The sequence below is a fragment of the Falco cherrug genome, chromosome 1 (assembly GCF_023634085.1).
Source record: "Falco cherrug isolate bFalChe1 chromosome 1, bFalChe1.pri, whole genome shotgun sequence".
Lineage (NCBI taxonomy): Eukaryota > Metazoa > Chordata > Aves > Falconiformes > Falconidae > Falco > Falco cherrug.
Window position 1 is genome coordinate 50,166,240 of NC_073697.1, and position 12,453 is coordinate 50,178,692.

Consider the following 12,453-nt stretch of genomic DNA (forward strand, 5'->3'; position numbering starts at 1 on the left):
AAATTACATGATGTCTTGATGGCCCTGTTTATGTGGGGCTGTCCCTGATCTTTTCAGGCTTATTAAAAAAAGTTGCCAGGAGGCCGAGGAGGACATCGTGTGTTGAAACAAGACACTTCCTCTGATTGTCTCTCTCTGGCATTGCTTTCCATCATCCTGTTTGTCTGCCCTTCTGCAGCTGCACGTTTGTCTGACCGCTTTTCACTACAACAGCTTGTTTTAGGAAAAATAACATATTTTAATATTTAGGCCAAGTTATACCTTCCAGTATAACTATTATTCCATCACAGCTGGGGCCATACCTATGAAAGACTAGTCCGCTGCCAAAGGGACTAACTTTAACGTTGAAATGTAACTTGTTTGACTATTCACTGATAACTGATAGCAAATACCAGATTTAGGCAAGAAGGGATCTTCCCACCCGCTTTACTAAATTCCTGTCTGATCTCTTTCATCTCAAGTCCACTAAATGTTACAAAGCTTATTTCCCTTTGCTGAACCCTATCATTAAAAGACCGTCTTTGTTTCATGTTTTGCTGAAATTAGCATTCTTCACTACTTACAGCTGGCATGACAAATCTGAAATCACACAAGATACTGCTTTCTTGGCTAAATTAATCTCTATTGGTTTCTAATTCATCCAGTGATTGAGGTATACTCACTTAAAAGTAATGTAATGCAATACAATCTGTACTGCAAAGATCACAAAGAAATATCACTTGAACGCCTAGATGTGAAGTCTATCCAGCTTGAAGTGTAAATTCACAGTGGCAACCTTCTACTTGGCAAACTTACCCAAATAATTATATTAATTTTAGCAGGATTAGCAGCATGCATGGATATTAGTTATGTTCACACTATGGTTACACAAAATTTCCACAGAAATAGGTTTAGCCATATGTTTCCTTTTGATTAGCACGTTACCTCTTCTCAGTAACTGCATATAGAGTTAGCTAAAGAGTTAAAGTGTTTTCTAATGGAGTCCTGTCATCTTTTTTTTCCTGCTTGTTTAGAACCCAGATAGCTTTACTTCCCCCAGGTCTTGAAAAAACCACCACCCCAGCTCCATAGTCTGGTTCAGAAAGGAAAAACAGAAAACATGAAAAGAAAAATATACTGCCATCCATCTGTACGGAAATGCTGTCGCCTTGTAGTCTGCAGGAAAATGCTGAGTCAAAACATCCAGCTGTTACTCCACTTAAACAGTTCCTAAGCTATTTACCCAGTTGGCTAAATAACAGCTAAGTTTGCTTACAATTACCAAATGTTAATAATAGACATTACTGAGCTTGTTATGCCTCAGCAGAAGCAATAATAATGGTACACACCTGATAGAGCTTCCTCCTAAGTTTAGCAGCTCCCCAGAGCCACTGTTACTTGCTTGAGGACATTTTTGGCCATGGACCAGAAGGCCAAAATGCTCCTACCAAGGGAACAATTTGGGCTCATATCCAAATCCCAGCAGGCAAGAAGGTCATGATTGGACTCCCTATTCTGTGTCAGCCATGACATGGACCATAAGCCTCCGTATATTATAGAAAGAGAAGCCTTCTGAAACAGTTTCATCAGCTCAGAATAATAAAAAAAAGAGATAATTAGCACTTACCACTTAGATGATTAATAATTTCCTTCCCTTACTCTCTGGGTCAGCAGGATTTATTTTCTGCCCCCTAGGAATAACAGCCTCCCCAAATGAGGCACAAACTGTTGAGTTACACATGGCACAGAAAACTTTTCCTTCTCAATGACCCCAAACCAAAAAGATTTGGAAAGTTTGTACTCACAAGCTTCAGTGTAGGGAAGAAGCTTTCTCTATTTTTGCTCCATTTGAAACTGAAATTAAATTCCCTATATCTTCTGTTACCTAGTGAGAGTAGCAGAAGTTAACAAAATACTTGGTAAATAAGGCTTCTAAAACACCCAACCAAGCCTTAAAAATGTGGGTAACACATGTTGATAGGGAAGCAATAATTCTCTTCTTCTCCATATCTCCAGCTACTAAAAGGCAGAAAAAAAGTGTTGACATACAATACAATTTATACTTAAACTCCCATAAAACACCTGTGGTTTTTAAATTATTTTTCCCCTTGACAGGTCTAACCCCCACCTTTTACAGCACTGCAGGTGATTTAAGGAAAATGGGTACTTCCTTTTATAATCAGGTGAATTGATTTTCTATTACAGGTTAGCTTTTCCTAGCTGCTTGAAATTTTCAGGTAGAAATAAGAATTTATTTTTAAGGAAAGATATATAACCTTCTTATAAATAGCTAGGAAATACTTAGATGGTGATATATTGAGTAGTGATTATTTATTGTGTTGTTCAAATGAATTTGGTGTCTCTTTTCTGTCAAAGAAATTTGAAATGTTGTGTTAGGTATTCAGAAAAGGGCACTTAGCAAGTTTTTTCCTCAAATGAGGTTTCTCACTGAGGTTGTCACAGTTTTTCTGCTAGCTTTTATAACAGAGAAAACTATGTCAGTATATATGAAATTGTTTGTCAGGAGTGGAGTAGAAAACCACGGCTCCTTGATTTTAAAAAAGAAGGGGGAGGAGTAGCAGCAGTAGCAATGAATATTTGGCTCTGCTTCAATTCCTTATCTTTTCTAAGGATTTGCATAAATGTATACTATTTGAAATATATTTTTATATTTCTATATGCATATTCATGTGGGTTTGGGGGTTTTTTTTGGTGGTTTCTTTTTTTTACTAGGGTGCTAAAGCACTTCTGAGATGGATAAAAAGACTTTCAGCAGAAAAGCACTTACAGTCCTTAGCTGTACACTGAAACACTTAATTTGCAGTACTGAAATTATACCCATCTGCTTGGTGATTCTGCTTAGTGCTAGAAAATGCAGGGTGAGGGAGCTTTATTTATGGAAGCTTGAATATACATGGAATACAGATATCTCCTGAGCTAGTTTTTGTATTGAGGAAGTAGATTTTGACTTAGGCATCCTAAGTGAAGGGAAATATTTCAATATGGATTCAGTAGAAACAAAGGCTCATTTTTGCCTCTGCTGATGCTCTGTGGAAGAACATGCCTGAAGGAGTACCTAGAGGATCGAAAATTATAGATAGCCACCAGGCTAGAAATGATCATAGAATTGTGATTTATGATCCTATAATCTCTGTACCACTCACGAGGTGCAACACAGTTTGGTGTCGGTAACTTCTGTTTAAAATGGAATGAATGCTGCTGGTAGGCATGCAATGTGAGGTTTTTCCTTTTGATCAAGGTAGCTGAAAATATTACCTCCTTACATATCCAGCCACCAAAATGTCTAGAGTATAGGAAATCATATATTGATAATTTTGACTTTGAGAAACAACTGTAAAAGTCTGCATCTGTGTAAAACTAGCAAAGTGATTGGGATGTTTTTGAAATTACTGCTGCCCACTGGTCGAGGCCTGAAGAAGGGCTGATGTGCAAAATGGAGTCCACATTTTGCAGCTTTATCTGTAGATCCAAGTTACAACTTCTAGTAACATCTTTCTTCTTACATGTATCTTTTTAGACCACTTGGCCACAGACAACACAACTAAGTATATAAAAACATGGTAATAAACATAACAAGCACCCAATTCCTATTTCTTAAGTATCCAGCCTTGGCATGCTTGAGGAAGCATTCTTAGAAGAAGAGTAAAATCTTTAAAAGGTATAGTGCAATCAATAGTCTTGAGAAATGTGAGGATTTTCTAATAAAGAAGATTTGAGGCATGGTGGAGCTTATGTCAATATAGATCTGAAGATCATCAAAACTCTAGATGCTTCCAGCCTGAATTTTGGCCTTGGAGCCATCCTTACAATTCTATTAATGGAAAACAGGCTTTCACTTGCTATCACAGACAATAACGAGGTTAAGGTGTGAATGTGTGGGGGCATGCTCTAAGGTTCTTAGTACATTTGAGGGTATGCAGCTAAACCCAGAAATTATAATAAACATTAACACATTCTGGGCCCACTCCATTAAATGCATGTCATGTCTCATGTCCATTCATTATATTCAGTAATATTTTTTCCACTTTTTCCTATGTTTGGGAAAAAAAAAAAGATTATGTTTCTATTCCTTCTTATTTTCTAGTTGACATCTGTGCATATGTTATTCACAAACCTCCCCTAAACCTTTAAGTTATCTTTTAGGCAGGCTTGGCTCAGGCCATTACATGAAGACTGGGACCTTCACCTTGTATCATTAAGCCTGGAAAGCCGTAATGATAGTACCAGGCAGCTTTGACGCAGCTGAGGACATAGAATTACTCGGTCACAGCTGCATTTTCCTAGGGACTGATGTCTGTAAACCCCAGGTATGTTCCCTGGTAGTGTGTGCCAAAAAGCTTCTGTAAACTGTCATGCATCTTACCAGGCAGACTCACTTGCAGATGGTGCTATGTGAGAATTTTATCACCCAGGAAGTCTAAATTCTGCTAGCATGATATTGGGTTTTTGTTTGGTTGTTGTTTGGGTTTTGTTGTTTTGTTTGGTTTTTTTTTTACATAAGAACAGCATTTGAGATGCAATGTAGGGTAAGCATACACCAGCCTGTACTGCAAAACAGAGTTAAATTGAGTCAGAGCCAATGGACCGTGATATCAGCTACTTCAGGTGAAAAGCTGTAGCTTCACATGAAGAGTAGTTTTGCAATGTCACAGTTGCAAGAGGTCACAATTTGCTTAATAAGTGTTAACCTCTCCGCAACAGGCACAAGAGGGACAGTATTATACTCCTCACTTGTTTACTACAGAAAGCACAATGTTATTTACATGTTTACAGTCAGGAGTACTGATATTACTCGTTACACAGACTGTGTAATGTTGCACTGAAATCCTCACAAGCTTCATCTGCTGTTCTCAAATTAAAATTAATTTTTTGCCAATATTTTTGCAAGCGTAGTGACTTTTATATTATTCATGCTTTGTCTTGGCTCTTCCTCTAAAACATCCTTTGCATTTGTATTTCTGCAACTCTCATTGCTGTAACCTGGGCAGTTGTCATTCTTGTGTATAAATTATATATTGATGCTAATCATTACCTGCTAGACTTCCTGTCATATGCAGCAGTCTGCGATACTAAAATTTATTTGTTCTGACCAACTTCCCAAAAGCTGACTGCTGACATGAGAGAACAGTCCTTGATTGTCTCACTGTAACAAAGATTTCTTTCATCCTCAGCCATTGTTCCCTTTGATGTTATTTCATTCTTTCTGTTTTCAAAGTTTGCCTGGGAGTTTTATTTGACCTGCTGATCATAATACATTTAGGTTTGTAATGGGTAATTGATGTCTATGTTATAACTGCTGAGACAATATTTATATTCTGCCCATGATGTGAGAGGAGCTTCGTATAAAAGTTGTTACAGACATCCTGATAGCGTGATGCAGGCATCTCAATATAGTGTATGTTATTATTTCATTACAGCTGCTTCATGCTAATTGATTATTTAGAAACACGTGTACTACTGGCTCAGTGAATACTTGGCAATTTATTTCCATACCCAGAATCTCATTTTAAGATCTCAGCCTGTTATTCTTCTGAAACTTCAGACTAGACTTATGTTTTATTTACTACCAATGTCGTATCAATACAACAAACACAGTAAGGTGGTAAAGAGGTAACTGCTGTCACAGGCACTAACAGGTTACAAACACAAGTGTAGCTTATTTTGGCAACTCTCCCAGAACCAGTAATTCCCTGATTAGTAGCTTTAATGTCAAAAAGTCATAACTTAAATTTGGGATTAGACATAAAAGTAGACTAGTTCAGATCTAGTTACAGGCCTGTAACCTAGGCGAAGTAGTCCAGCCCTGAATTCCTGAAAGACACGAATCAAAAAAACCCAACATTAGAAACATTTTTAACACATGTTTAGGGAGGCTTCTTCACACAAAAGAGAATCAGTAAAAAGCAAATGAGGGGTCATGACAGCAAGTCATGCCAGGTTCTTAGTCTTCTGTGATATGAAAGAATTGGGTTTTTTTAAGTAATAGGAAAATGGCACATTTCTGGAAATTTATAGAACACATCTGAGGGATAATTTGTCATTTAAAAATTAAGCACTTCAAAATAAATTACTATAAATTATAAACGTTCTTTTTTGTCTTCCAGAAGATATAATAGTTGTCAAAAGACAGCAGCTTGGAGTGAATATGAGCCTAATAATTCAATTTCAGGATAAAAAATATAGAAAACCCAAGGTTTCTTAGGAGCTTAAGCTCAGTTTTCAGGAAAACCTAACAGAATTTAAAGGTATGAAATACAGAGATGCACAGTAGAATTTAAAAAGGGATATCTAATTTATGTGGGTTTATCCTTTTTTTTTTTTTTTTTCCTCCATGAAATATCTATTCAGGAAATTTTTAGGAGGATTTGAACAATTAACAGTATTACTGGCACAAACTAATTATTCTTTTAAGTTCCACTCCAAGTTGCTATTTGACATGAATATCTTGTGATACTACGTCAGCTTTGAACATGAAGCCAAGGGCCAGCTTCAACAGGTTAAGCAGCTACTTGAATTTGTGGTCTTCTATATTCTGGATTAGCCTGTAAATAACTTCTGGCAACTGGCTGGATGATGGTTTTTTCACATGTGTCTTTTTTGCTGAAGAGACAAAAGTTTTGCTTCACTCCCCATGCAGAAGTTCTAGTTCCTCTCCCTTTTGCTGGACTCTCCATCACTGAGATACTTCTAAAATATAAGCTCTTTCATACTCAATTGGCAATGACCTAAAAAGCTTTGCAGACAAACGATTAAATAAAAGTAGTAATTTTATTTTGCTGGAAGCCCATCGTTCCCCATTGTTGGAAAGTTCAGAAATATTAGAAAAATCCTTTTAGCTTGCTTCAGCTGGACTTTTTCAAGAAAAGCACTAAATAAAAATATTGTATGACAACTTTGCTGTGAAACTGAATTTTAAAATACTGGTATTATTAATTGAATATTACCCCGACTGGATTCCTGAATTTTGAAGGTAACAAAAGGGGGAAAAACATGAAGAAAGGGAAGTACTTTTTCATGTGATTAACTTTACTTGAATACACAGGGGAAAAACTCAAACACCTTCCTGGCTGCTTGAGCTATATCAGCTTCTGCAAAAATGCGTATTTTGTCAGTCCATAAATCTGCAGTATACTTAAAATATATAAGCACAGAGTCAAGTGTAGTGCTAATACCTATTAATGAATATACATTATATAGATTGTTCTGTTTTGGTTTACATTTAAAGTACTCGATCTCTTTTTCCTTTACATGAAGCTGCAATCCCTTACTTGTCAAGGGAAGATATGTGAAGATATATTCCCTTACTTGATGAGGATGCATTTCTGATAACTGGGACAGTTAGGGATTCAATAGGTAATGATTTTTTTTTTTCCCCAGTACAGCTAATGTAATAGGGGAATATGTGTGAATGTACTTAAGAAACACATACAGTTTAAATACACGGGGTCAGTAAAATGCAATATAAGTTCTTCCATAACGCTGCCCAAATAACAGTAATGGAAAAATATCTGAAAACATTTGTATACTAAAACGTAAACTTTTTAACCTTGCATAGATTTTTCTAATCTATTCCAAAAAAATAATGGTGCTCTTAAAAATTCAGGATCACATTGAGGATCTGGAGGAAGGAAAAAGATCATCAGGATTGCCAAATGCCAATTCAATTTCCAGTAATGAAAGACGTGGTTCAAAGTGCTGACTGTTTAGAGGATGACCTTTCAGCCTCCTTTGCAGTGGCTGGACAGGCTGATGGCTTTTAAAAATGAAAATCAAGAGATGACTGCCTACTAGCCTGGGCTTTGGATTGGTAATGAGACTGAGTCTTGCAGTCTTGATGACTGTACCTGCCCATTCTCAGGATGGATCATTGTCCTGAAAGATCTCAGCTGTTTCTTCTGTGAGACTGGATGCTTGGTTTACATTGTTTAGTGTAAACCTTCTTGTAACTCTTTCTGAATGGTTTCATTTTAACTGTGAAGCCAACAATTGCACCACACTTTTGCTATCAACCCTTTCACAGCCAGCTTCCTCAGCAAAAGAGACAATGTCTTTCTGGAGAGCAAGGATAACCCAAATCCAACAGAATTCAGAATAAACGCTGGGAACTATTTTTGCCATAGATCACTCAAACATTGAACTTTGACCTCTTTCCAAGTAATGCTAGTGTCATCTATGCCATCCATGATATTAAACTATTGCAAAAAGCCATTTAGGCAGGGTTTTTCCTTACCTGTTGTCTCCTGGATGAGCTTGGAGATCTGTTTTAGACAGTAGGCCTTGAAAATGCTTCTTAACTCCCCAGTTCATTGGTTGGAGTAATGGGATCTTACCAGTGGCAGAACATGACTTTGCCATTGAGTCATGGGGTCTCCTAATTAAGCTTGTGGCAGGTGACATTGACCTAAACAAGGAGAATTTTGATGACCATGACCTGTTCCTCACAGTGCTCCCCAAAGTTTGGCACCATGTAGGCACTTCAGGCATTTGTATAGAAACCTGGACCTTTCTATGACTGGTAAAGAGAACTTCCAAAACCCTCTTGTGGGTTCTCACAGCAATGAATAAGCAAAGACTTAAGCATGCAGTCTCCTTCCGCACTGCTGCCCAGAGAAGGCTCAAACTATCTTTCAGCAGCCTTAAAGCCCAAGGCAGTTTCCTCTTCCTTACATCCATTATGGATTGCACGCCCACCACCTTCAATACAACAAGTTATGTCTAATTTAGCTTTTAAAGCAACACTTCTGCATAGCCACAGGCTTACTAGCATCACAGAAAAATTGCCTTGAACTCATGATGTTTACTATCTGCAAAGATAGTTCATGATCAAAACCACAAATCACAGTGATGCTGGAAGCCAGATCTCATTGGCATAAATGCAGAACAGACAAGATGGATGATGCTGCATAGCCACAACTGAGATGCTCTACACATTTCTGCTACTGTGATACGTAACATACATACATACATGGATATTCATGCATCACCTGCGTCTTAATGAACTTCTTCAAGGCCAACTGCAACTCAGCTAGCATGCTTCAGTGCAGCTAGCCAGCTTTCAATGGAAAATGGTTGGTAGAAGACCACAGGGTTGAAAAAAGGTAACAAAAGCGCTTAGCAAAACATGATGTTAAACAATCAACGATGCAACTCCAAAACAAATGACAGAAAGTGACAGACAGCAGCGTGGTACTGAAGTTACAAGTTGCCAGTTTTAAAGAATGACTGAGTAAAGTAGGAGTGAAGGATAGAATCTGATAGAGCAATATAAATTCGTGAATGACACAGAGAATGTGAATAGGGAATGATATGTTTGCCAACTCTTCTACTACAAGAAAGAGCAGATATCAAATAGCAAGCTCAAACCTAAAGCAGACAGTTCTTCACACCTCACATAGTTCAGCTGTGAAATCCCTTGCCCAGGATGCTGTAGCTGCGTGAAGTGTGCATAGGTTCAAACAACAACTGGACAAAACAATGGAGGAAAATCCACGGAAGGTTCTTTTAATACAAAGAATACACATCTGGCTTGGGAGGTCCCCTCAGCAGGGACATCGGATTGGATTGTCAGATCCTGTGCAGCTGCTCTGAGCACAGGTCCACATCCCTCCCGATGGCAGCAATATCTCTGGGAGTTCTCAGTGCACATCAGGGGAACAACACGAGAGCCACACTGTACTGCTATACTGACACAGAGGGTTGCAATGCCCTGTCAAACCCTGGCTCTTAAGCACTGCTACAGAGCTCACCTGGCTGCATTGCTGGTGCAGGGTGGGAAAGTTCTGTCGGTTTTTATGGTTACAACAATTGGTTAAGTTTTAACTTTTAGATAACTGTCGGTGGAAAAGAGCACAATAAGCACTGATACAAATGCAAAGCAAGTCTTCACACCCCTATTTCCTCATGCTGTTTCTGTAACCCCCAAGCTGCCCTGAACCCCGCCTGAAGTCAACACCAGCAGAGCTGTGCAATGCAACACCCTTACGTAACTACGCCCGGCTCCTGCTGGGTTTGTTAAAACATATTTTGGTGTTGTTTTGGTTTTTTTTTTTAAAAAAAAACATTATTTCTTCCAGAACTTTAGTAGATTTTTCAGAATGTTGAAACAATAAGCTGCCTTGAATAAACCATTGCCTTCTGCTTTCAAATACGAAGGATGGGTGACAGCTCCCCTGCTCCAGAGAGCAGCACCTGCCCCGCCCGAACAGCCGGACCCGCTGCCGAGCACCTGCGCGGCGCAGCCCGAGGACAGCGCGAACACCCTCAGCGACACTCCCGGGCGTTTTGGGGACACGCGAAAGCACCCGTGCACCAATGTGCTTTGCTTGGGCATCGCACAAACCGAGCGCAAGTCGGGCAGGAAAATGCGGAGGAAGAGCTCGCCCGCAGAGCACGGGGGGGCTGGATGCACAGCCGGCGGGGCCGGTGAGCGCAGGCTGCGGCCCCCGCCGCGGCAGCGGGGAACTTTCTGCGGGCGGCGGGGGGGCTGCAGCAGCTCTGCCCGCAGCAGCGGCGGGGCCGGAGCCTCCCCCCGGCCGCAGCAAGGCACGGAGGGGGTTGTAGTCCGCGGGGCGCGGAGCCGCCTACACTTCCCAAGGTGCCCGCCGCGCCGCGCCGGGGCTGTGGGTGCGCGGCACCTGCCGGCGGGGGCGGAGCGCGGCGGCGGCTGCCCCGCTGCGGGCTGCGCGGCGGCGGCGGGCGGGGATGGTGCCGCCCGCGGGGGCGCGGTGACGGGCGGCGGCGGCGGGAGCGGCGGGGAGCGGCGGCGGGCGCGGCCCCTTCTGCGCGCCATGAGCACCGGCACAGGTACGCGGGCGCGGGGGCAGCCGAGCCCCCCGGTATTCCGTTCAGGGGACGTTGCTGCTTCCCTGCCGGGGTCCGTCACGTTGCCGTGATGCTGCTTACCGGGGTGCGGGCAGGGGGAGCCGGCTGGAAATTGCTAACCTGAAAAAAAAGACCCCAAGCCACCCTATACAATATGCATATGTGGATGTGCGCGTATGTCGAGGGCAGCTGCCGCAGGCGCGGTCGGTCGGAGCTGCGGCGGTCGGGGCGGCGGGACCCTGCGCGGGGGCTCCGGCGGTGCCGCCCCGGGCGTCGCCCGCAGCCCCGGCGGGGAGCCCCGCGGGCCGGGCTGGGCCGCCTGCAGCGGGAGGCGCCCCCCCGTGCTGCCCCCGCCGCCGCCGGTACCCGCCGCACGGCTCGGGGGGCGCCTGGCCCAGGCCCCGCGGCTGGCATGTGGGTGAGGGGGCTGGCGGGCTGTTGCACCCCTCCGCGCCCGGCCTGCCGGGGGGTGTTCGGGCCAAAGGCTCTGCCTCTCCCGAGGTACCGTGGTGATAGAGGGGGGTGGCAGTCGCAGAGGTTCCATGGAGCCCTGGCTGGCATTGCCACCCGGAGGGATCCAGTTGCCCACGCCAATACAGAAGCGGTGTATCCTGCCATACGTGCAGATTTGGAGAACTGACTTGGAATTGTGTTTTCCAGCGATTCGGCGTTTATCTGCATTGTGTGGCAGTGGGGGGTGGTTACTTCAGGGTGCAGTCGATTGCAACATATTACAGTCTTTAAGGCAAATACAGGGTTGGGCATTTGTAAATTTGTACATTTCTCCCAGGGGAAAGGAGGAGGCTTCGGGAGTTGATTGTATATTTCATTTCTGAGGGTAACTAGCTGCTAAATATACCCTCTGCCACAACAACAGGGAGACGTGGAATAGCTACAATTACGTGGTGGCTCTGTATGTCAACATGCTTAATCATATCCCATCCTTGCAGCGAGCCGAGTGAGGGCAAACAAAGAGGGAGACCAGCTCCCCGTTAGAACAGTGCGAGACCTTGGGTCAAGGCACCTGCCGGAGGCTTGAACTAAAATCCTCCTTTAGCATTTCCTCATGTCTGTTGAAGGTGTGGGTATTTCCCCGTGTGCTGGTCATCTCCTCCTGGCATGCCGGTGCTCGCAGGGGAAGCGCCCTGGCCCAGGCGGGTGGCTGTGGTGCAGGTGAGAGCAGCGAGCGCATGTTGCAGGGCAATCTTGAGTCGTGTGCTAGAAATCCTGAGTCTGTTCCCTGTCTTTAAAGGGAATTGAGGTGCTTGACACAGGTAGTGACACCTGCACTGGAGATGATTAAACTCCACCACAGTATCCTGTCCTTGGTTACCTGTCTGTGATTTCAAACTGAAGAATATGAAATACTGTGAAACATTTAAATTCTGTAGTGGTAGAACTGAATCTGGTAGAGGGAATATTAGAGTCCAAAGTTGTGTATCTACAATATTTAAAACACCAATTAAAAAGATTGTAAAGTTATAAACCCGGTAGAAAAGTTAATAGATAACAGCCTAGCGCAGAGGAGACTTGACACAATTCTATCTCAGTAATTGCACCAAACATGGTATAAATGAAATGGCAAAAATGAACAGTGCCAAGATAAAAATAACATCCTGGGGAAAAAAAAAG

The 12,453-nt window shown here is 42.4% G+C and overlaps 1 protein-coding gene across 8 annotated transcripts in view; it reads left to right on the forward strand.

The window, feature by feature from the left end:
* The first annotated feature begins 10,640 nt into the window (after window positions 1–10,640).
* ABLIM2 (actin binding LIM protein family member 2) overlaps window positions 10,641–12,453 on the forward strand; it is a 143,651-nt gene continuing 141,838 nt past the window's right edge. For 5 of the 8 annotated variants that reach the window (XM_055723959.1, XM_055723971.1, XM_055723974.1 and 2 more), the window contains exon 1: window positions 10,642–10,803. In XM_055723959.1, coding sequence (XP_055579934.1) covers window positions 10,788–10,803 — 16 coding nt within the window. In that variant the 5' untranslated portion in view covers window positions 10,642–10,787. Of the gene's footprint in view, window positions 10,804–12,453 lie in introns of all 8 variants that reach the window. The other 3 variants (XM_055723984.1, XM_055723996.1, XM_055724002.1) reach the window with 2 other exon arrangements.